The 22,253-nt window shown below is 44.7% G+C and overlaps 1 protein-coding gene across 1 annotated transcript in view; it reads right to left on the reverse strand.

Moving 5' to 3' along the window:
• LOC110051593 (fibrocystin-L-like) overlaps positions 1 to 22,253 on the reverse strand; it is a 46,907-nt gene that overhangs the window by 2,847 nt on the left and 21,807 nt on the right. Inside the window, exons 25-39 of the mRNA XM_089288658.1 lie at positions 19,917 to 22,031; positions 16,044 to 19,365; positions 15,029 to 15,777; positions 13,906 to 14,124; positions 13,409 to 13,624; positions 12,361 to 12,837; positions 11,704 to 11,909; positions 11,050 to 11,278; positions 10,167 to 10,346; positions 8,606 to 10,041; positions 7,291 to 8,134; positions 6,394 to 6,774; positions 4,640 to 5,602; positions 1,174 to 4,025; positions 147 to 543 (exon numbers count right to left, since the gene is read on the reverse strand). Of these exons, the coding sequence (XP_089144784.1) occupies positions 147 to 543; positions 1,174 to 4,025; positions 4,640 to 5,602; positions 6,394 to 6,774; positions 7,291 to 8,134; positions 8,606 to 10,041; positions 10,167 to 10,346; positions 11,050 to 11,278; positions 11,704 to 11,909; positions 12,361 to 12,837; positions 13,409 to 13,624; positions 13,906 to 14,124; positions 15,029 to 15,777; positions 16,044 to 19,365; positions 19,917 to 22,031 (14,586 nt within the window). The remainder of the gene's footprint in view (positions 1 to 146; positions 544 to 1,173; positions 4,026 to 4,639; positions 5,603 to 6,393; positions 6,775 to 7,290; positions 8,135 to 8,605; positions 10,042 to 10,166; positions 10,347 to 11,049; positions 11,279 to 11,703; positions 11,910 to 12,360; positions 12,838 to 13,408; positions 13,625 to 13,905; positions 14,125 to 15,028; positions 15,778 to 16,043; positions 19,366 to 19,916; positions 22,032 to 22,253) is intronic.

The following is a 22,253-nucleotide window of genomic DNA, read 5'->3' on the forward strand; positions in this document are numbered from 1 at the left end:
TGTAATTTTACCTCTTGGATGTTTGATTTAGGAACGATTACGCTTCTCGGATAAGATAAAATTACGACTAGACTGCTTTTTTCTGTTTAAGGAATAGCTTTAACTTCTTGGCATGTGGTAGAATCATTCGTCTCAAAGGGAAGTACCTGTGAACAGCAAAACGCCAGGCATGTTTTGCATCTGATCAGCGTCAAAAGATGACGCCCTTCGACGCAACACAGCTTCTTCTCTTAGACTCGCGACTTCATCATAATCATCAAATCCATCTCCCAACATTTCAGTGCCCTCAGATGATTCGGCTGCGGACTGGAGACGAGTTTGAGAGCCAGCCGCTGAAATAACAACTTTAGGAGTGCCCAAACGGGTCGGCGAGTCGTCGCCAGGATCACTCGGTTGTAAACTGCCGGAAGAACTGGCGACTGGTGTCTGATTTCTGCTCGTGTTCGCCGAGGGATTCGGTGTGGTCCGTTTGGATGACGTGACGGGAAATGCAAGGACCGGCTTCGGTAGATCAACTGAGTCTCTCTTCGAACGCTCTTGATTCTGTTAATAGAACGTCAGAAAAGTTGTAGCTAGCTATTGAAAAACAAGTTTGATGGCAACAGTCGTCAAACTGAAAACTGGAAATGAATGTAGCAGCCACTGCGTCCAGCGAAAAAACACACGGGCAAAAGGGGTCCCGAAATGTCTGCTCGTCAAATTAATTGACTTGGAACTTTTTGTTATCCTGCGGAATTGCGCGGAAAATCTCCTAATACTGAAGTGCTTATTAACAATGCTGATATGCGATCTGCAGGTAATCAAAATGGTAAAAAAGGGCAGTGCTGTTTTCTACTGAATGTTGTAGACCTAAAACCAAATCACAAAGGACACAGACTACCCGCTGAACTAATTAAAACGTAAAGCAAATACATGTAGCCGACAAAAAGCGCGAGAAAACGTGTACAAGTGAGCCACAATTGGTTTTGGTTTTACTTGTAATTGGATAACAAAGTGGCGCGAGTTCTTTTTAAGCCAATCGCTTTGCGTGATAATGCAAAGCCAGAGCAAATGCCGATTACTTTCGACACTTAGAGAAAACCACCTAAAAATTTTAACAGCTGCGACATTTGCTCTACCAAGTCACCAGAGTGTATCCTAATTTAACTTGGCATAATTAAAACGCAGTGTTACCTCAAACGCCGGTAGCTGTTCCTCTCTCTCTTCAAATGCTGGTTCCACGATTTCTGTAAACGCCAACGGAGTTGCATACCTTAATTGGCTTAGACTTCTTTGCGAGCCAGTAGAACTCTGAACGGACCAGGCTTCACTCTTGCTCATCGTAGTATACTTGGCGTCTGCGCTTGGAAGTTCTTTTCCTTTCTCGTTGTCGCTGTAAACATCTGGGGTTTCTGGCGGTGTTGGGTTAATTTTGGCTTCTCTGTTTTTCCGGCACACGCAGTACAATGCGATAACAAAAATTAAAATAACGACAAACGCACCCACACAAGCAACAGCGATGATGTAAACTGGCATGCGGTCTTCATCTTCTGGCACAGGTTCGACTTTCTTTGTTTCACCATCGACTTTCATGATTGGTAATGTTGTTAGCGTTTCTCCATTAAACTCGAACTTCAGCCCTTCTTTCACATCCTCCCATAATTTATCAACCGTGGCCTCCCGCTTCGATTCAGGCACAGTCATGTTGAATGAAGCCACAATACTGCCTTTTCTTACTACACAGTCGCTTACTGTCGCCTCGGGGTACATCTCTGATAGCTTGATCTCACACTGACTTTGAAATTGCGCTTCTCTCCCTTTGACAAGCTCGTCATAGTCGCCTTGGAAAGTTATTTCCACAGGGAATATAACAAGTGGATCATTGCATTCTGCGGTGGACTCAGAGATTAGCAGTTTGCGCTGTGGTATGAAGCTTGGCTGATTTTTAACCCAGGTAGTAACAGATACATTAGACACGAGATTGGAAGTGAGAAACATTGAAACGACATGTTTCATTCCATCAAAAGGCAACTCTTGCAGGATGGAAACGTCCACATCAATATATTCCAGCTCCGATTCCGTGGCTGCAATAACGTATTTTCCGCCTTCGTAACTAGCTTTGATCAGACCATCTACGTATAAAGCCCCGTCCACGGTTAATTTCGTGCCTGCTGTAAAACTTGTCTGTTCAAATTGAGCAGCAAAGCGTGGCCCAGGGTTTGAAAACAGAAAGTAAACCTCGGTTTGCGGAGACGAGACCGCTGATCCATCTTTGTTCGCCAGTTTCACAGCGAATTCTAAGCTGCAACGATCCGTTGATTTTGGAATATGGTAATTAAGCTCTGTCACAAACCTTGCCTTTTCCAGATAAATAAGGGACAAGAAGATGGCGTCGTTATTCTCGATGGCCTCGTTCCAGGTAACATCCATCCGCGCTTTCATCTCTTCAGTGAATTGGGATTTCGAAGATGCAGAGATGTAACCACTAATGAAAGCGACGTCTATAATGTCAAACGCGCAGTCTAAGTTGATATCACCCAGATGCGTATCAGGACAAGGGGAAGCTACGTTTGTAGGTGGTATCGGTGACAGCTCTTTATTTACTGTCCTGAAAAATGCAACATCGACTTGAGGAATACCGCTTCTCTTAGATGTAAAGGCAACTTCTCCTACATTTTCTGACAGGGCCTTAGATTCTATCAGCGGTCCGAAGATATTGATTGAACTGCCAAGCACTGTGTATGGGAGGTCTGTAGTGACTGTATCTAGACTCAAATCGTTCGTGCTGAACTGAATCTCTACATGTACTGCCAAGATTCCAACAGTGCCAGGGTTTACTCTGATCGGCATTTTCCAAGTATCCCCTTCACTTAGTGACGGAATAGCTGCTCCTTCTTTGGCTCCAACATCAATTTCGCCAACGTTTGGCTCCAGGTTGCAGTAAACTGCAAAGTCTTTTGTTACGCTTGAGTTCCCAACAAGCGTGGCTGTTATGGTTACACGACTGCTGCTGTCTGCGACCAGAGTCACTACACCAGAGGACGGATGGATTTTTGCGGTAGCAGGGTCGCTTGAGGTGAACCCAACCAAACCACCGTATCGGGTGAAGTTGTTGATAAGATGGGTGGATCCATCCTCCATTTCCACCTCGGCAAACGGGGATGCAGTTGTTCCCGTAATACCGCTCAGTGTCGTGTTGACACCCTCCAAGCCAAACCGAATAATCGCAACTGTATTTAGGACTGTTGAAGACAATGTTAGATCAACACTTGCTGAAAGACTACGAGCAAACTCTGCCTGCAATGATACTATTCCGCTCAAGCCGCTTCCTTCGATGGAGAAGAGATTACGCGGAGCGGGTCCAAATTCAAAAGTGCCTCCAACTAGCTGAGCATTTGTTAAAGCAAACGAAGTGTTAGCCGAAGTGGAAACGTCCACGGTTTGCCCATTTGTCAAACCAAGAAGAACTTTGAGTAAAATTCGCTGATAGTGTCCCGGGATAATTTGTTTGAGCTCAATAACCTCTGAATCGTCGGGAATATCAGAATATGGAACAGCTTTGACGGCCAGGTTGCTGCTGCCCACCACAGTTACATTCACCTCGACCGAGTTGACGTTCGTGACGTGAACAAGGAGTTTGCCAATTCCAGCCAAACCCGCGTTGTTTGCTATGACGTAAGGTACGCCATTATTGACAGCACTGAAGAGGTTATTGGACTTCGACAAATCATCCAGTGTGTAACGGTTTCCCTTCATGGTGATATCTACTTCAGTTCCATTCTCGTACACCAGGATTATCTCCAATGTAGACCTATCTGCGATGCCAGCCAGACCTGCTGGATTGATTGGCGAGGCAATGAATGATTGGATCAAACGTGCCTTGGCGGTGTACATTCCACTGTCGTCTATGTTAAGTACCTGTATCTCGAGGTTTGTAGTAATTGTTTTTCTGTTGCTACTGACCGGGCTGTTATCGGTAACTGTAACTTCCAAGTTGTGCTGATTAATTGTTTCAAAATCCAACGCCTTTGCCAACGTGATGACACCTGGTAAAGATTGTAATGAAACAATTGTGGCAATCATATTTTTTATTAACAATGCACTCGGCATTCCAGAAGTCTGGTCCATTAATAAAAGTTTTGCACCCGAAAGCAAAGCCGAATTTCGCTTCCCAAATCTTACGTTATTTGACCAGTTTGAAAAACTTTCATTGAGTATAGATCAAGCTCAAGACACATTGATTGTGGACACAAGTCCTCGGTATTATGGATAAAATCTTGAAAAATGCAAAATGCTAAGATTAGTGAAGAGGTTAGCTCGCTTTTAAGGTAAATTATCTTGTAACCTCTAACTTTTCAAATTACAGGGCAAAATCATGAGCAATAAATTTTCAGATGACAGCTGGGTTAAGCATGACGGTAAAAGTGCCTCTTTCAGACACGACAATGAACCGGCAATCTCGGCAGAGATGCCGCTAAGCAATAGGACGTTTCCCTATTACGTCATGCTGACGTTATAAAATTTGAATTAACTGCGATGCTGGCGGTGCTTGTCGCTTGGATAATAAAAGTGATTTCCCCAATTTTACAATCTTCAGTGAAGCTGCATATGACGGAATTGCTGACTATTTGCCTATTTTACCTTGTTTATTACTACCTACCTGTGACGTGGTCGATGGCAAACGTTCCCAGGCTGTTGCCGTTTGTAATGGAGTACGTCAGAACGCCATCACCTCCGTAATCATCGTCGGTAGCATTGACGTCAAATATCACTGTCGATATACTGGTGTTCTCACTCAATTCTACGACTTGGTTATCAGCATGCTGCAGGGCTGGAGTAAATTCGTTGACACTCTGTACTGTGATAGCCAAGGGCACTGAATTGTTGAGCTCTACTGGCGATCCCTTGTCCTTTACAAATATGATCAATTGGTACGAACGGTCAGCGGTATGGTTTTGCGTCTCCAGATCCAGGCTCTTGGCGGCGCGTATGATACCTTGGTTAGATTCGATGCTGAAAAGACCCCGTTCATTGCCGCTTGCTATGGAATACACAAGTTCCCCATTGGATTCAAAATCAGGATCTGTCGCTGTTACAGTGATCACTTCATCGCCAATGGTAATGTCTTCGTCCACGAGCTGAGAGTAAAAGCTCTTAGCAAAGCTCGGAGCATTGTCGTTTACATCCATCAAGCTGAGGAGGACAGTGGTGGTGCCGGACTTACGGTTGCCTGTCGCACGATCTTTAGCTGTGATTTCTAGGCTATAGGTTGGCTGCGTCTCTCGATCCAAGGAGGCATCCGTGGTGATGTTCCCTGACACAGCGTCTATGAAGAATCTCAGGTCGTCGTTTCCGGCGGTGATACTGTATCTTATTTCACCGTCTGAACCGAAGTCGGCATCTGTAGCGCGTGCCTGGTAAATAAAGCTTCCAACAGCAATGTCTTCACTGACTGTGACTGATACGGCCGAGGAAGCAAAACTTGGCGCGAACTCGTTCTTAGAAATCACGTGTATAACGAGTGTCGTGTTCGAGTGCAGCAAGGGACTCCCAGCATCCTGTGCCATCACTGTTAACATATGTGTCCATGTGGATAGCTCTCTTGTGTCCATGTCGAGGGAGGCTGGCGAACAAAAGCAAAGTTATGTGTTTAGAATCGATTCTAAGGTTGAATAAATTACACAGAGAGTCCTTCTCGTTATTGTTTCACCGCCACCTATCAACTCTGGTAATGATGAACAAATGACGGAGTTGAAAAACGCATCTTTTTATTAGGTACGCAAAAGCAATTCAATCGTAGTCGTAGGTAAAGTTTGGATACGAGTCAAGTGGCTCATCAGGCCGGAGCTTATCCCGGTTTCAGTAGCATGAAGTGACCGGGAGTATTTCTACTCCCCCCTGTATGGGATGCTAGTCTATCGCAGGGTTAGCCCCACCATTAAATTCGCCGGTACCCATTTATACACCTGGGTGGATAGAGACACTGTGAGTGTCTTGCCCAAGGACACAACACAATGTCCCCGGCCAGGGCTCGAACCCGGACAACTCGCCCCGGAATCGAGCGCACTAACCATGAGGCCACCGCGCCTCCCACGTAGACAGGGAAAAATGAAGTTCATTAGCCTTATCTCGAGGATAATTGACGTGATAAGATAATGCTGCCTGAAGCCTCTGAAACTCTTTCATAATTCATCAAGCTTAAACAAAGGAAATCATGACCGTAAAGGTGTTTGGATATCTGATCTCGAAATTCGTCAAAAATACTCCGCTACGCGTCGTATTTTCGACTCTCTTCTCGGTGTTTGAAAATGTGGTCAGAAACGGTCTTTCGTGTTTGATATATTACAGGAAATTATTATTATTATTATTATTATTATTATTAATATTATTATTATTATTATCCCTTTTTCTTACCGTTAATTGTGAGTTCCCCGGTAGATGAGTTTAGACTCCAAAACTCACTGCTGTAATTACTGGAAATTATTGAATATGAAACGAGTCCATTCAAACCATCGTCGGGATCTGGAGCAAAGAACGTGAACACAATGGACCCAAACGCTGCGTCCTCGTCAATATCCACTTCGTAAAGAGGTTCAGAGAATGTAGGCGCGTTATCATTCAAGTCCAGAACAGACACGTACACGGTGAATATCGCGAACTTCACGTTTCCCGTGTCATCGCTATCACGAGCGTGAATCACTAGGGTGTAGGATGAGCAGTTTTCGTAGTCGAGCGAGGACATGAGTCTCAGTTCTCCGGTGGACGCGTTGATGGCAAACATGCCTTCATCGTTACCTGTAAACACACAAAAAGTAATGTTTCAGTTTACCGGTTGTTTAAGCAGTTTACAACATCTTGATCAACTCTTACTTGAAGACGAGAGAATATACCAGTGTAAACGCATGGCAAACTGTAGCTGAAATATCGTTGATCCGCTTTAAGCAGAGCCTGAAGATACGGAGTTGCAGCTGTTTATAGCCAATGAACATTGTTCGAACGCTTGCTATAGCTTAAAGCAGTCTTTCTAACAAACAGTCTGCTGCTGCTAGGAAATTCCGGCACTAATAACCTTTTAAGCTTGAACCACATGAGATTTTAAGATTGAAACTGACGGTAGTTCGATTATAATTGTAAGCTGATTTAATATAACACAGCTGTCTGTAAATCTAAAACAGCGTTCGATTAACGTGAGTGGGTAATAATCTAAGTCACTATCGCTGTAATATTTAACATCTAGTCCGTATACAATTAACTGATATTGATATCACCAGGTTATAACCAAGTCTATGGTAGTGCTTGATTGACACGCACCTGAACTAATGACAAACGACACCCGTCCCTGCTCCCCATAATCCTGGTCTGTAGCATTGACTTGAACTACCAGCACTCCGTCGCCAACTGCGGCGTTTTCAGCAAAGCTGAAGTTAAACGAAGAGTCATGCTGAAGCTGCGGAGTAAACTCATTAACTGCTGTAATGCTAATGTTGAGCGTTACACTTGTGTTAAGGCTCTGTGGGACCCCAAGGTCTTCAACAAAGATGACTAAAGAATGGTCGAAGTCGGCTCTTGGTTCTTGATCAAGATCGTACGAAGCGTTTACTTTCACCTCCCCTGTCGAGTTGTTGATAGTAAATAGTCCTGCGTCATTCCCGCTCTTTATGGAATAACGAAGTTCACTATTCAAGCCCTCATCCGGGTCATTAGCTTGAAGCGTTATGATGACGTCTCCAATAGCAGCATCCTCTGCAACGGTAGCGACAATTGAAGGAGTGTTAAATGAAGGAGCATTGTCGTTGATATCGGAAATGGTAACTTCAACCTCCCCGTCTGTAAAACGCACTTTTTCTGGAACCGCGCCGTCGAACGCGCGTACGGTCAACGTGAACACGGCAGTGGTTTCACGGTCAAGCTCTCCAGCCGTTGTTATCTCACCCGATGACGCGTTGATATAGAACTTGTTCCCAGTGTTCCCGGTCACGATGGAGTATGAAACATCACCTTGAGAACCAGAATCATTGTCAGTTGCCATCACTGTGGCAACGGATTGGCCAACAGGAGCGTCCTCTGAGATGGTCGCGTTGTACAAGCCATTAGAAGGGTCAAACACAGGCGAGTAGTCGTTGACGTATCGAACTTCAAAAGGTTGCGAGTGAACCTATAAAACCAAACGGGCACAAAGTAAGGAGCAGAGATTCAGTTTAGTAATAATGCAACTCTGATGTGGTACAATCTTTCTGCTTTGCATCCCAGTATTACACTATAAAACCGGATAGACGAATATATCAGAGAGTATTTTGTTCCAGATGGGGATAAGACGTGTCATCTTAAAAGGGAGATCATCATCTAAACATCAACAAAAGCTAAAAAATTTTCCCCTTAAAATAATCACAACGGACAACAACTACCTTGGCGCTGTAATATCATTTTTCCAGGTGATGAAATTGAATTTCGTTTCAGTCCAATCTACCGAACTAATATATTATTTCGGATGTTGTAAATACAACCGCTGATACTGTTTTCATAATCCTAACTTGTTATTACGAACATATTTTCGAGTTACCGAGAAGCCTATTTTTGAGTAACTAACTTGATTGTTATGTGTCCTTACAATTACAGAGCTACATACCACGTGACCATAGTTAGACTCGAAGACGAGTTGATAACCAACACCGTAGTAAGATATTGACAAGTTTGTAAACTCCACTCTCTCGTCTTCAACCGTCTCGTTCAGCACTCCACTCAAGGTTCCATTTAAAGCTGAAGGTTTCAGTGAAGAGGCAATTGACCAATCACCTTTGAGAGGGTGTCCACGCATGCGCGTTCCCAAGTCTCGTACCTCCACTACTGGAGGTACTCCGAAGATTTCCGACTGGTTGGCTCTGTCTGGTTGTGTTATGACTTCGAGGTAGAACTGTCGCGCAGTTACATTGAATGTCTCGGATGTCACGGACAAACTTGAGTAGGAAGAGGAAGGTTCTGTGATGACAATAAATTCCATCTGATGCCCTTGAGCCACGTCATAGAAATTCAAGTCTTGAAATTCTACACGCCCCGAGGTTTGTACTGCAAACAAAGTGGTGCCGTTTACTACAGAATTACTTCCACCGACCATGGTAGCGTTTATAAACCAGGATCTACCTCTCCAACCGATGTTATCGACTAAAGAATCTGGGAAGGCATTCCTTATTTCCACTATCGGCTGGCTGCCACAGACCACCGTGTCATTGCAATCACCCGGTTGTTGAACCAGTTTTAGATAAAGCACTCTTTCGGAAACATTAAATGCGGACGAGTTACCACTGAAGACGTACCTTGAAGGCGGATCAGTCATTGCCTCCAATGCAAGGACATAGTTCTCACCGGATATGTCTACGCTGAGGTTTGTAAACTGAGCGACTCCTCTGACAAACTCTACTTGGGTAGTTCCGTTAAGGTGTCCATCGTTTTCCGCTGGATTGGCAAGAGATGCTGTAAAAAGCCACCGGCGTCCTTTCCAGCCCGTGTTGTTAACAATTTCACCGTTAGCGGCATCTCGAACTTCAATCCTCGGCTGTTGTCCGAAGCTAACAGTTTCATTCGCGTCGTTGGGTTGATCGGTTACTGTGAAGTACATAATCCTTTCTTTGACTTCAAATGGCTGAGAAGTAGCGTTAAAATGGGACGCTAATGGTTTGCTAACGTAAAAGAGCAACTCGTAATCAGTTGCATTGTGCGTGATGCTCAGATCGGTAAAATTCGCCCAGCCGTTCTCTAACGTGACATTCACGCTGCCTTCTAGTAACGCAAGTGAGTCTCCAGACCCGTTCTTGATGACTGCCGTGACAGTCCAGTTGGTAAGGGAACCGTGTCCCAGGGTTGTCACCAGAGTGCCATCAATGTCAATCAGTTTAAGCCTTGGCTGTGACGTGAAGGGTACGGTCTCGTTAGCTCCGCTTGGCTCAGTCACTAACTCCAGTCTGGCGGGAATAAGGAAGTTGAACACATTACTGGGTGCGTTAGCCTCCTGCTCGGCCTGAACCTCGTCATACCGACTTGTAGAGTTGTCCGTTACGTTAGGCTGAACTGCAAGAAGACAGAAAAAAAACGCAAAATCATGATTGAGGGAGTGTCCCTATATGGGAGGTTTTAATACTTTAATATTGAGTTTTCTGATCGTCGAGAAGAAAACTATTCGAGGCATTACTTACCAGTCTCGTTAGTTGCTCTGACGCCACCGGTTGGATCAACCGGAGGAGGAATTGGGTCCGACATTTGAAGTGATAAGATTTCTACCCCGGCTGTCTGAGCGACAGCTCCCGTCTGTACCTTCTCTACAAATGTATCAGCAATTTCGCTAAGCTCGTCAAATGATGTTGTTTCGTTGACACCTGCAGTCAACAAAAGATAACGCATAACGCGGTAGGTATATTGATACCACACACAGGAAAATAAGTTAGTTCTTTTCGGAACCTAAAAGTCAAAAAGCCAGGTGATTAACTATAGTACAGTATCTGTGGCACAAACCGTCGCCGAGTATTGCCACACCCTCCTAGACTAGGTGCAACTCCATCACAAATTCCACCCCCCCTTTCACCCCGCTGTATTTGTGCGGGTTACTACAGGAATTTTTCAGTATTTTGTAACAAGAACTAACGAAAAAAAGTCATGGCGTTTCGACCTCTCTGAAGCCGTTTCAAGGGCGAGTGAAAATTACAAAAGTAGCATAAATGTGTTTTTAACAGTAAAAAATAGTTAAAATTTCACAAACGGTGGAATGCAATGAAATATGTAAAATAAGTGAAAAAATATTTACGAAGTTAAAAAGGGACCTAAAATAATGAGACAATGAAACAATAAAACAATACCAATGAGATTAAAGAACTGATCTAAACAAATAATTTAGCGCGAATTGAATCACACCGTTTGTTCAGTGTTCGTTTGAGTTCTTTGATGAAAAACATTTCGAAATAATGACAACACCTTTAATATTCTCGTGTTGTGAGAGACTCTGTTAGAGTAAGTGTCTTGTGCAAGATCATGACACAATAACCGCGACCAGCGTAAAACAAAAGAGAAATCCCACTTCCATACCTGTGTAGTTGGAAGATGAAGAGCCGTTTGCAGCTAGAGGAGGATCAGCAATCTCAATTTGGATAATCGCCACATCGTCAGATGAGCGTCGCCTTCGTCTACTATTCTCGCTGACAATATCTACTACTCTGATAAGCGACTTATCAATACCGAGCAGGTCAGCCAGATTATTGACCAGGTTCTTTGTGAAGAAATCATCGATGGAGACCGCTCTCATACCAAGTTGTACCTGCAAGGGACATAATGATGTTGTTACACGGCTAATACGGTTTTAAGACTTATGTTTTAACTTTTCAGGTCTAATCACAGGTTTATTTATTTATTTTATTTATGGTTAATTTAGTACAGAGCGGTTTTCAATTGAGTGTCGTTAAACCAAACCAAAGTAATCACTCTAGCTAATGCTAAAGGACGCAGGTAATCCAATGAACCAATCAAAACTCGTAATAAATACATTTAGCTGACGTAAAGCGCGGGAAAACTTGTGCCAGCGAGTTGCGATTGGTTTTGTGTTTGAGTCCTGATTGAACGAAAAATTGGCGCGAGTTTTTTACGCTAATCGTGTGGCGTAGTGGCGCAAAACTGATTATTTCTTTACACTTGTTTAAAAACTGCACTTATTTTACTCGGAGGTGTCTGTAAACGACTAATTACCTGGATAACGGGCACTACTCGTATTTCCACAGGGTCTGAACCGCGCAGTACGACAAACAAGGTGGCTCGCTCGCGATCAAAATAATTGACACCGCCACTACTGGACAGCGGTGGCTCAAAGTAGTCGTCGGGTGCGCCCGGAGGTATGGGAAGTAAAGTGAAGTCTGATCCCTGGAATTCCGCATTTGTTGGAAAGATGAATATGTCTGAAAGTCAAGAATTGATGTTAGTGCATTGGTTATTTGATTTTTATAGACTGCTATAAAGAGAACATTACTTGAAATTTTGTGACATTTCTGTTGGTTTTTCTGCGTATGCCTAAGAAAATCCCGAGCGGCGCATTGGCCTCATCGTTAGTGCACTCGAGCGGTCCGGGTTCGAGTCCTGGCCGGGGACATTGCGTGTTGTGTTCTTGGTCAAGACACTGTACTCTCACTGTGCTTCTTCTCCACCCAGGTGTATAAATGGGTACCGCGAACTTATTGCTGAGGGTAACCTTGCGATGGATTAGCATCCCATCCAAGGGGGAGTAGAAATACTCCTAGAAGCTTCATGCTACAGAAACCGGGATAACCTCCGGCCTGATGGGCTACTTTGCCCGTATGCAGACTTTACCTAAGAAAATCTCGGATAAATACTAAGGACGATAAAGCTTACCGTTTTTATACACATCTTGCCTCTGTGGTCTTTGGTAGAAGATTCCAACACGAATCGAATCTGTGGGGTCGCTGTTTAACAAGTGCAACCTTAGTTTCTGTGGCTCGTTGCTCGTGAAATACAGGGAATAATTCGTTGCAGTCGCCACGATTCCGTAAAACGTCGAAATGCGTTCTTGACAAGTGTAACCCAAACACCAGCCGTGATCCTGAGGGCCGTTCAGCAGGTTGACGTAACCATCTGCGATCAGCGCCACCGGAGACAATCGCCGTGTTTCGGTGTCATCATCCAGACTCTCGATAACTAACATTCTGTAATCTATTGAGCTACATTGGTACGCGTTCCAGTCAGCATCCCATGAGCAATGGCTTTGATCAGGTGTTCCACGAACGATGCCCTTATTAGGAGCGACAACAGATATGTTGAGTCGGGTACCATCCACGGCAGTTGTAGCAGGTTTGGGGATACGATAGTCGCCTAGACCACATAAGGAATAAAGGATACTTAAGCGTCAGATAAGAATTTGAAAATTAAAGTTCAAGGTGATGAGGGCATTGCAGAATAAAAATATAAATTTACAGAAAGTCTATCTTAGACCCGACTTAAACGTTGCTGCATGCCACGCAACTCTACGCCGCAGTCCGCAGTCTCCGACGCGATGTTTTCTTTTTCGTGTAAGTCAACCCTACAACTCGCTTGTTACTATCCCGCAGAACACGAAAAATGTCGTAAGTTTTTGAGACATGACTGAACCCTGCGGAAATTGTAACCTTAGGCAATGTTGTATGTTAAAAATTTTATGCGATTTTTGCATGACACAAGTTTTTCTTTTATGTATAAGTCAAGCCTACAACTTGCTTGCTACAAGCGCGCACGACACGAAAAATGTCGTAAGTTATTGAAAATCAACTAAATCCTGCAAACTTTAAACTCAAGCAATGTTGTATGCTAACAATTTTATGCGAGTTTTGGAGGACACGAAACGACAAAGTTTTCCCGTCTAATTGTAAATCGTCCCTCATCGTAATATTTAAGCAGCATATCGTACCCAGTCCGTATCGTTTGTTTCCATCCCACTGGTACTCGGCCTTGGAGATGACTGTTCCCCCCACAGAGCCTGTAAATGAGCCATCAAGGTCCCGGATGAGCTGCTGTCTTCTTGCGTCACAGTCCATGTCAACACAATCTGACGGGTTTATCCACTGAGTCGTCGGTTGCTGAAAAAGCAGTCTGGATACTTGGTCGACGGAATCGAAATGCAGGCCTACAACGAGATGAATCAGTTAGTGTCAGTCAGTCAATTACTCTGCCTCGTTTATTGTCAAGTAGGGAAGAGAAAACCTAAACGCAAAATCTCCAGCAAGAAGCCGAAAAAGAGATAGAGAGGATGAAACCCGATTGAAAGTGTAAATAAAATGGTATATTCTTAACAAATCTAGTCCAGTACTGGCCCTATCTCTGTCACGCAACGCTAGGGAGAGAGAGGGAGCCTCTCTTCCTAGGGTTGCGTGACAAAGAGAGGGCCAGAACTGGCCTATAACAAACCTCGCACGTCCACTGGATGGAGAATGTCTCCCACCCATGAATTAGTCATTATCGCTCGATGTTTATTCCCGCATTTTTCCTGAAATCCGGAAAACGTCACCTCGTGAAAGAGCGTGTAGCCATTTATTGCTGGATAACTCATCGGGCTTTCCCACGACATCTTTGGACCGCCAGCTGGCGATGATTGGAACGACGGAATTGTGATACCAATTTTACCGCCTGTTGAAGCAAAATAAAATGGTGAAAGAAGTAAAACATTTAGTTTTTAGTTCACGTTATTTGAAACTAAAAGCATTACCCTGGGATATCTAGCTAAACATAATCCAAGCTTCGCAAAATGATTCTACCTTAGCAGCAAAACTGAAGTCAGACTCTTAAATTTACGGACGGTTTTAAAATTGAGGAATGTACTATAGCAGAAAAGACGAGCCGAAATTCAGAGCATGATCTATTCAAACTTAAAATAACGGTTCTTTAATGATCTGCCTGTCTGGAGCAGTGGTTTTTTATCCACTGAATACTGAGCGATTTATCTGGTGTACAGCGCTATCCAGCCTTCCAACAACTGGGGCCTACTTGAAATCAAAGATCACCGGAATACGTCCATTTGATACATGCCTAACAAACGGATTCTGTTGAGAGAAATCACCTCTACACCACGTATCCGCGACTGACTACAAACATTTCAAAGGGAAATTTTCCTCTACTCGCTCCGATTGTTAAATAGGCAATGAAATCGAAGGGGCTAACATATAGCTTGTACAGGCGCCGGAACGTGAAACCATCTCTTGAAAGAAAATAATATTGAACCATTGCTTTACATTTAAATATGTATTCAAAACCGAGCATTGATGTTTTAACACAAGCAAGAACGTGACTAGAGCACACAAACGGGTTTTTTTTCTCTACCTCTGGAGTAATTTCGTCGCTATTTAAGTCGGTGAACAACAAAACGAATCTACAACAGAAATTCGCTATTACTTTAAAGGTAAAACTATCTTTTAGCTCTTGGGCGCAAAATGTCTTCATAACCTTTCTTAAAAAAATGCACATGTTCAAGGTTACATTTCTGGAGCTACATTGCACGGTCTACATAAAAATGAACATTTCAACTTGAGTGTACCTCCTGGGGCCGTCTTCGCCCCAATTCCTCCGTACGGTTCTCTGGCATATGGTATAATGCTGTCTTCTGCGCAGTCGTAGTTAGGACTTGTGCCAACGATCAGCGAGTGTCTCAGAATGAAATATTTGTCAGCAGTCCTGTGTGATTTAGCAGGTGGCCCCCACACATTGGGAAACATTCCCACGGTGTTATCCACGGCAATAACATGGTCTACGACAACACTGGACTCACAGTATGTGAAGATGCCGTAGTCGTAATTTTTCCAAATGAGGAAGCCGTATAGCATAGCACATCCTGGAAGACCCTCCACGTAATGCAAATGTACTCCGTGCCAAGCACCGTGGACTTCATTGCCAGTGGAAATTCCCAGAGGGTAATCTGTGCATTTCTCGCCATCAAGCTTGTATCCAAACCGTTCGCTTCCAGCTACTGTATTATTGATCAAAATGACATCGAATGCTTCGTGTACTTCGATGGCTCCAGGCCAGTGAATGTTGGACTTCTCTTGTCTCCCGTCGTAGGTGTGGATAGAAATGGAATACACTGCCAAGTTTCGTAACACGCTGTTACATTTTCCGGCAACTCGAATTGAAGGGCCGACCGTGTGGTGTACAACGTTGTCCTCCACAGTCAGATTGTCGGTTCCAAACACACCGATACCAGTGTTGAAACAATCGTGGAAGGAACTGCCACGGACGTAAGACGTGTTGCCTTCAACCACACCAGTATTGAGGAAAGCTAAGGCGAATCTGACGAGTGAAAAAAATGGCATCATTTATGATACAAAGACGTTTAACACACCATTATTTATTTGGTTCTAAAACCACGCTTTACGTTAAAGGAGAAAGAGTGTTATTCCGTGGATCATGCTTAAACCGCGATTTACTTTGGCACGATGTTAAAAGAATGTAATTACACATCTCGATAATTTTGGGGACAGTTATTTCATGGTACTGAGTTTAAGTGAAACAATTATTCATCTCGACAAATGTTGGTCATTGAGCGCGTGTCTTACCTGGGGTCGTAATCATCCGTATAGCCTTCCTGACCGCAACGATTAAACTCCACATTCTCAATTCTGGCGCTACCCTTGTACTCTATCCCACCAGATACTGTTCGACCAATCAGAACACGACATCCAAACGACTGGTCCCAGGCTCCAGAGGGATTATCCGCACCTTCTATAACGATATTTCTGGTCAGCAGTCCCACTTCTGCCGCCATGGTGTATGACCAGTTGCCAATCGTGTGTGTTTGTACGGTGTGTTTGTACTGAAGGCACGCATTCAGTGTCAAGTTTCGTTTGTCTTGTGAAATGGCTACTATAAAGAACTTTTCAGTCTGTTCAGGCGCAACTGTAGTTGAAGTAAGCACAATCTCATCGCCAAATCTCCAATCCACGGGTTCAGCAAGTATAAGTGAACAATCTCCAGCTTCGGCGGTAACAGCCAATCGAGTCCAATAGACCTGCTTTGGTTTCCCGTGCAGCCATAGGAACCCAAACACTCCAAGTGCCTTGCTTCCCATGTTCACGTCTCGCAAGGGCAGCTCCTCACTGTAATGATCACCTCGAAGGCTTAATAGGAAGTTTGAAAGATAAGGCTCGTCCGGCCATCCCACGATCAAACCGCCGCTGACGAAGACAATTGAAGCATTCAACACCATGGTCTCACCATCCCTGTCCTCGATCTCCAATGTGCCGTACACAAACAACTGGTTCAAATATGGCAGCCGAGTATCGGCTACCATGTACCAATCTGTCATTATCATGACGTCACTTCCGTTGCCAGGTAATCTTCTTCCATAACCACCATACAGGGGCTCAGTGCCTTCCCAGTCATCAACACTGGACCAGCGACGGTAGACCTCCGGTCTTCCTTGCGGGGGAGGGGGTGGCACCGGGGTGATGCAGTCTTCATAATAACAGAGGTAAACGTCCAGATCGACAGAACGTGGCTCAACATTGTTATTTTTTGTCAGAGTCGCGTTCTTGCCAGACGCGATGTACGTAAACATCTTTGTCTCGTTAACAAAACTCCAGTTTCCGTGAAGAGCATCACGGGATGGCACGACTTCCGTCATGTTCTGGTAAGCGCCAGTAGTGGCAAAGTGATCTGGTTTTTGCATAAATTGGTGGGATATCCAGACATAATCGCCTTCCCTCATATCATAGAACTTGCCAGTGTAGCTGATGTTAGTTATGTGGGATGTGTCTTCGAATGTCATGTTGTATATTTCTCCCCGAATCAAAAGCATCACCCAACCCATCGGATGAGTCGCGCACTTGATGCAGAAAGGGACCTTATCGATTCCGTGCTGGTTCGTCAACAAAATGTATTTGGCCTGCAAGGATACTGGGGCGGCGTTGTTCAAGGCAAATCTCGTGAATTGCACACTAGAATCACAGACACTTCCATTATGAGGCCCGTAGCTGTCCTGGACGGACGGAGTACATTTCTCGGGCGGTAGATTCTCATTGTCAGGCACGACGCTTCCATTTGCATAACCAGTGAGACTTCCATCGAGATCGAGTATGACTGCCTCGTGACTCCATCTAAAAGCGGTCCGGCGTGGAGAGTTGACGAAATGGTTTCGCAAAGTGTGTGAAGTCCAGCCGCCTCTCTTTTTAAACTCTGCACATTGTGCACAAGTGCTGTAAGCGGTGCAGCCTTCCCGGTCGAAGTTCACGAAGGTGACATTTTCGACGACAAGCTTAGAGAACTGTGGCAGTCTTATACCGGAAGTCGTGCAAAGTGTGTTGCTGCTTACTTTCAGTTCCAATCCCTCGCTCACTTGGCTGTGACCGACGATAAGTGCGTCTTTAATCCTGGGACCACCCCTTGGGACGTCTGCTTCGTTAGCAAAAACGTACTCAATACCAGCAATGTCATTATCCAGCATCTTGAAGTTGTGCATTTGAACTGCACCAACTTTGACGGCTTCTGCCCCTCGCATATTGTTATAGGCGATGAATGAGCCAAACACCGCGGGCTCAGCGATACAATCGTCGCATCCCCCTCCCTGCTGGGGGTGGTAAACGGGAAATATCCACAATCCATAGCGGCCGAACGAATGCGCAGAGTTGTTGAAAAATTCAAGCATGAATACATTCCTGGGACAGTAGTCGGATCGAAACGACGGACCATCAGGGCGGTCGAACATTTGATACCAGAAACCAAAATGGCTGCCCCCTGCAGCGGCGTTGTGACGCACGGTGTTGTTAGCGTTTGTTACCCAGAAGGTAGCCGGAGTTATATCCACGTTCAGCGCCGACGACGAAGCGATGACGAATATCCCCAGGTTGTACTCGACTATGTTACCAGTTTCAATGCCGTCCTCCATGAAGAACGCATTTCCGCGGACGTTGAACACAACGTTGTGGCTTACATTAAGTCTGTGTATACCGTGCATTGTTATGGCTCGATTGAAGCTGTGATGTATTGCACAGCCGCGAACATACGAGCCATAAACATCACCACTGAGATGAAAATGAATTGGATAGCGACCAAGACGGAATGCTTGCCCTGCGTGCGAGATCTCCACGTAATCGAACCTTGCTGTTACCAAGCCTTTACTTTCTTCAGGGGCATGTATCATAATCTGCACACCAAATTCATCGCTTCCAATCTCTTCGCCAAATTTTCCTTGAAAGCAGGTCTGTGTTTGGAATTGACCTGGTTCAAATTCTTCCTCGCAAGCTTCAATTGCCTCCGTCCACTCGGAATGTACGGAGCCTCGCACACGCACGTTCCGCGTGAGTAGACCAACTTCCGCGCGCGTTTCCACTGCGTGATTTCCTTGAAACGTCTGCACGATGGAGATGTGCTTATACTTTAGTGCCGGTGACACTTGTAACGTGTAATTATCATTGAGAACGGCTGTTATCGTCAGCTCTTCAAACTCTCGCTGTGATTTTCCAGTTGGTGCCAGAATAATCTGATCACCTGGTTTCCACGTGACCTGTTTCATCAAGTGGAGCTGAGTTGCACCCGCTTCTACCGTGGAATTCAGATGCGTCCACGTGATGGGCACGTGTAAACCGTGAAGATCGAGCCTTCCCTCGCGAAGCGCTAACGTCTTGGTTCCAAACACTGGAATTTCTCTCGATCGAACATGGCCGTGCAAAGTGATCGTGGCCTTTCCTGGGAACGGGTCATTTTCGGTACCAACTTCAAGTACACCATTGTCGGTGATAAGTATGTTTTCTGCTTGTAGATGAAGAAAAGGCTCTTTCCTGTCAAATATGAGCTGTCCTCCCTGTATTAGGAGTAATTTAAGTACTGGCGTGTCTTGATCAAGCAATATAGTTTGTCCTTTCTTTATAACCACGAAGGTACCTGTGAGTTACAAAACAAATAACCTCGTAAGGCACTGTCGTAACTGTGTAAATTTTCTTTGGGGAGGAGGAGGGGGGTAGGATCTCGTAATCGTTGACTCACAATAGGGAGTTTACGTACGAAAACCGTGACGGCAACAGTAACGAAAGGTCAAATGAGGAGGGCAATGGCCAATTCCCTCTGTAAGATGCGCTTGCAAGGAATCATGGTAGTTGTATTCATCATCTTGGACTGGATATTTGTTTTGATGAATACAACTACCATGATTCCTTGCAAGCGCGTCTCGTGGATGGAATTGGCCATTAGCAAAATGGTGTACGAGTCTTGGCCCTTTGCAAAACAGTAACGACGTGAAAAGACCAAATTCTGCGTTTTCTAAAGAACATCAACAATGAGGGTAAATTATCAAAGCCTGTTTGAAAGACAACGCTATAATGAGCTGAGAGTTCATCTAACACTGATAAATTAAACAGAACATTGATTTACAGACATAAACGTATTCGTGTAGGGTAAAATTACTAGCTGAAAACTGTGTATTGAATAATACATACCATTCTCAGGAGGATCATTACCACCCCACGTAAACGGAGATGACCATACATCCACGTAGAAAAAATCAGCTTCATCATCTATCGCCTTTCCATTGCTTCCAACTTCCACTCGCACTTTAGTTTCGATTGTCCCGTTATGTGGACCAGTCTGGCACGTAATCAGCGATGAATTGGCATAAGTAACGTTACATTCAACGCCGTCTATTGTAACGATATTGTCGCTCTGTGTGTCACTAAATCCTGTGCCAAGTATCGTGAGGGTTGTGCCCCCACCCGTCCCGCCTCGGGATGGTGTGACGGAAGTTATTTGGGAGGTCATTTCGGGTTTGTAAGTAAAGCCGTTGCTTAGAGTAGCGCTGAAACCGTTCAAGATGATCTCAATATCGCACACTTGGTCAATGTTTCCTGGCGCATGACTTGGTGCTTCACAAGATATTTCTGTAGTTGTAGTGAGGTGATCTGAATTATGGGTGCACTCATTGCCACAAATGGTCAACTCTGCAGACTCATCAAAGCCCTGACCTTGAATGATAAGCACGCGGCCACCTCCAAAGCCACTCTGATCGGGATCCACGCCATCTATTTGTAATCTGTATTCAAAGAATTCATCAGATGTAGCCCTACCTTTCCCGGGAACCACCACGTCAACAAGGTATGAGCCAGCAGCATGTGCAGCCAGTGTACACACCACATTGTCGTCCTCCGAGCTGGTTACCGCGCATGACACGTCTCCAATCTGAACCTCCACTTCATCTTGTGTAGTAGGATCTAAACCGCTTCCGTGTATGGTTAACACTTCACCGCCTTGTCCTATTGTTGGTGAAATTGACGTTACAACCGGAGTCGCGGCCTGGGTGTACGCTATATTGATTGTTGGAAATACACCACCAGCATTTCTACGTCGCCGTGAAACTTCACCAGAATCAACAGTGACTTGTATGACGACTGCGTTACTTAACGGGTGTGGTGGTGTCACGCATTCAATCAGCCCATACGAGATCGTGATTATTTCACAAATCTCGCTTCCGATGGTCACGGTAGTTTTGCCTGGAGTCGGATTGAAACCATTTCCTTCTATAGTAATGATCAAGCCTCCATGTTTGCTACTTTGAGACGGCGATACTGTGGAGACTAAAGGCTCACTATCCACGACGTCTGACACAGAATCAAACTGGGCGTTTCCTTTTCCCGCCACGTGAATCACAATCTTGTGACTGCCAATGACGGCTCCCGGCAGCATACATTTGACTAATTGCGACAAGACCTCTGTCACGTGGCAGACTTCATTTCCCACTGTTACTGTCACGTCTGCAGCACTGGATGGAAGGCGTGACACTTGGAAGCGAAATTCCGTCTGAGGATTTTCAATATCAGCTGGAGACACTAACGTTACTACCGGCGTCCTGTCAAGTGCGAAGGTGTATTTGCAGTCCGTGCTGTCAAAGGCAACGCACTCGCTTTCACTAACACTGACTGTTACAATGACTTGCTGAGCTTGTTCAGCGCTTGCTCGTGTTCTGCAAACTATGGTGTCGAATGACGAACTTTCGACATCGCACACAGTAGAACCTATTTGAACGACATTGTTACTGATTGCGTTACTAAAACCGTCGCCTGTTATTGTCACCAACGTGCCGCCCGCTTGGGAACCGCTGCTCGGTGACACGGCAATTACGCTCGGTTTCAACACGAAGTCAGTTGTGTCACCTGCGTCTGCCCGGACAAATGCGTAGCCTCGGTTTAGTACCTTCACTTTGACATCAAGTGCTTCGCCAGCAATGGGATATTCCGCTGTACTGAGTACACAAGTGATTGCTGTGTCATTAGAAGAGATTACCTCGCACTCGTGCGAGCTGAACGTCACTTTATTGTGGCACGACTCGTTACTAAATCCATGCCCGTGGACTGTAATTATCGTGTCGCTTGTGCCTTGAGGAGGTGTTACAGCTGATACTTTAGGCGTGCTACATTCCGAGTAGGTAAAATCAAAGCTGTCACTGTTTGAACTCTGGGCTTCATGTGAAGAGTTGCACCCAGGAATACCATCCGTCCTCCCGGCCTCACACGTTGGAGAGGAGTATGGTGACGAGGTTGCATTGTAATTTGCTTCAAATCCTAAAACAATTAACAAAATTGTGGTTATGTTAAACTATTAAACATTTCCAGACAATTTGCTTCACTTTTTTTGCAAACAAGAATGAAATAAATAAAATAGATTAGTAAATGCTACATTTTGTAGTACTGTTGTGCTAAATGAGGGAGCTAAACAAACAAAACACAACAATAACAACAAAAAGAACAAAAAGCAAATAATGCAAGCATTAAATAAACTTGTTA

This window comes from Orbicella faveolata, unplaced genomic scaffold, assembly GCF_042242905.1.
Source record: "Orbicella faveolata isolate gen_17 unplaced genomic scaffold, um_ofav_v1 contig_2, whole genome shotgun sequence".
Lineage (NCBI taxonomy): Eukaryota > Metazoa > Cnidaria > Anthozoa > Scleractinia > Merulinidae > Orbicella > Orbicella faveolata.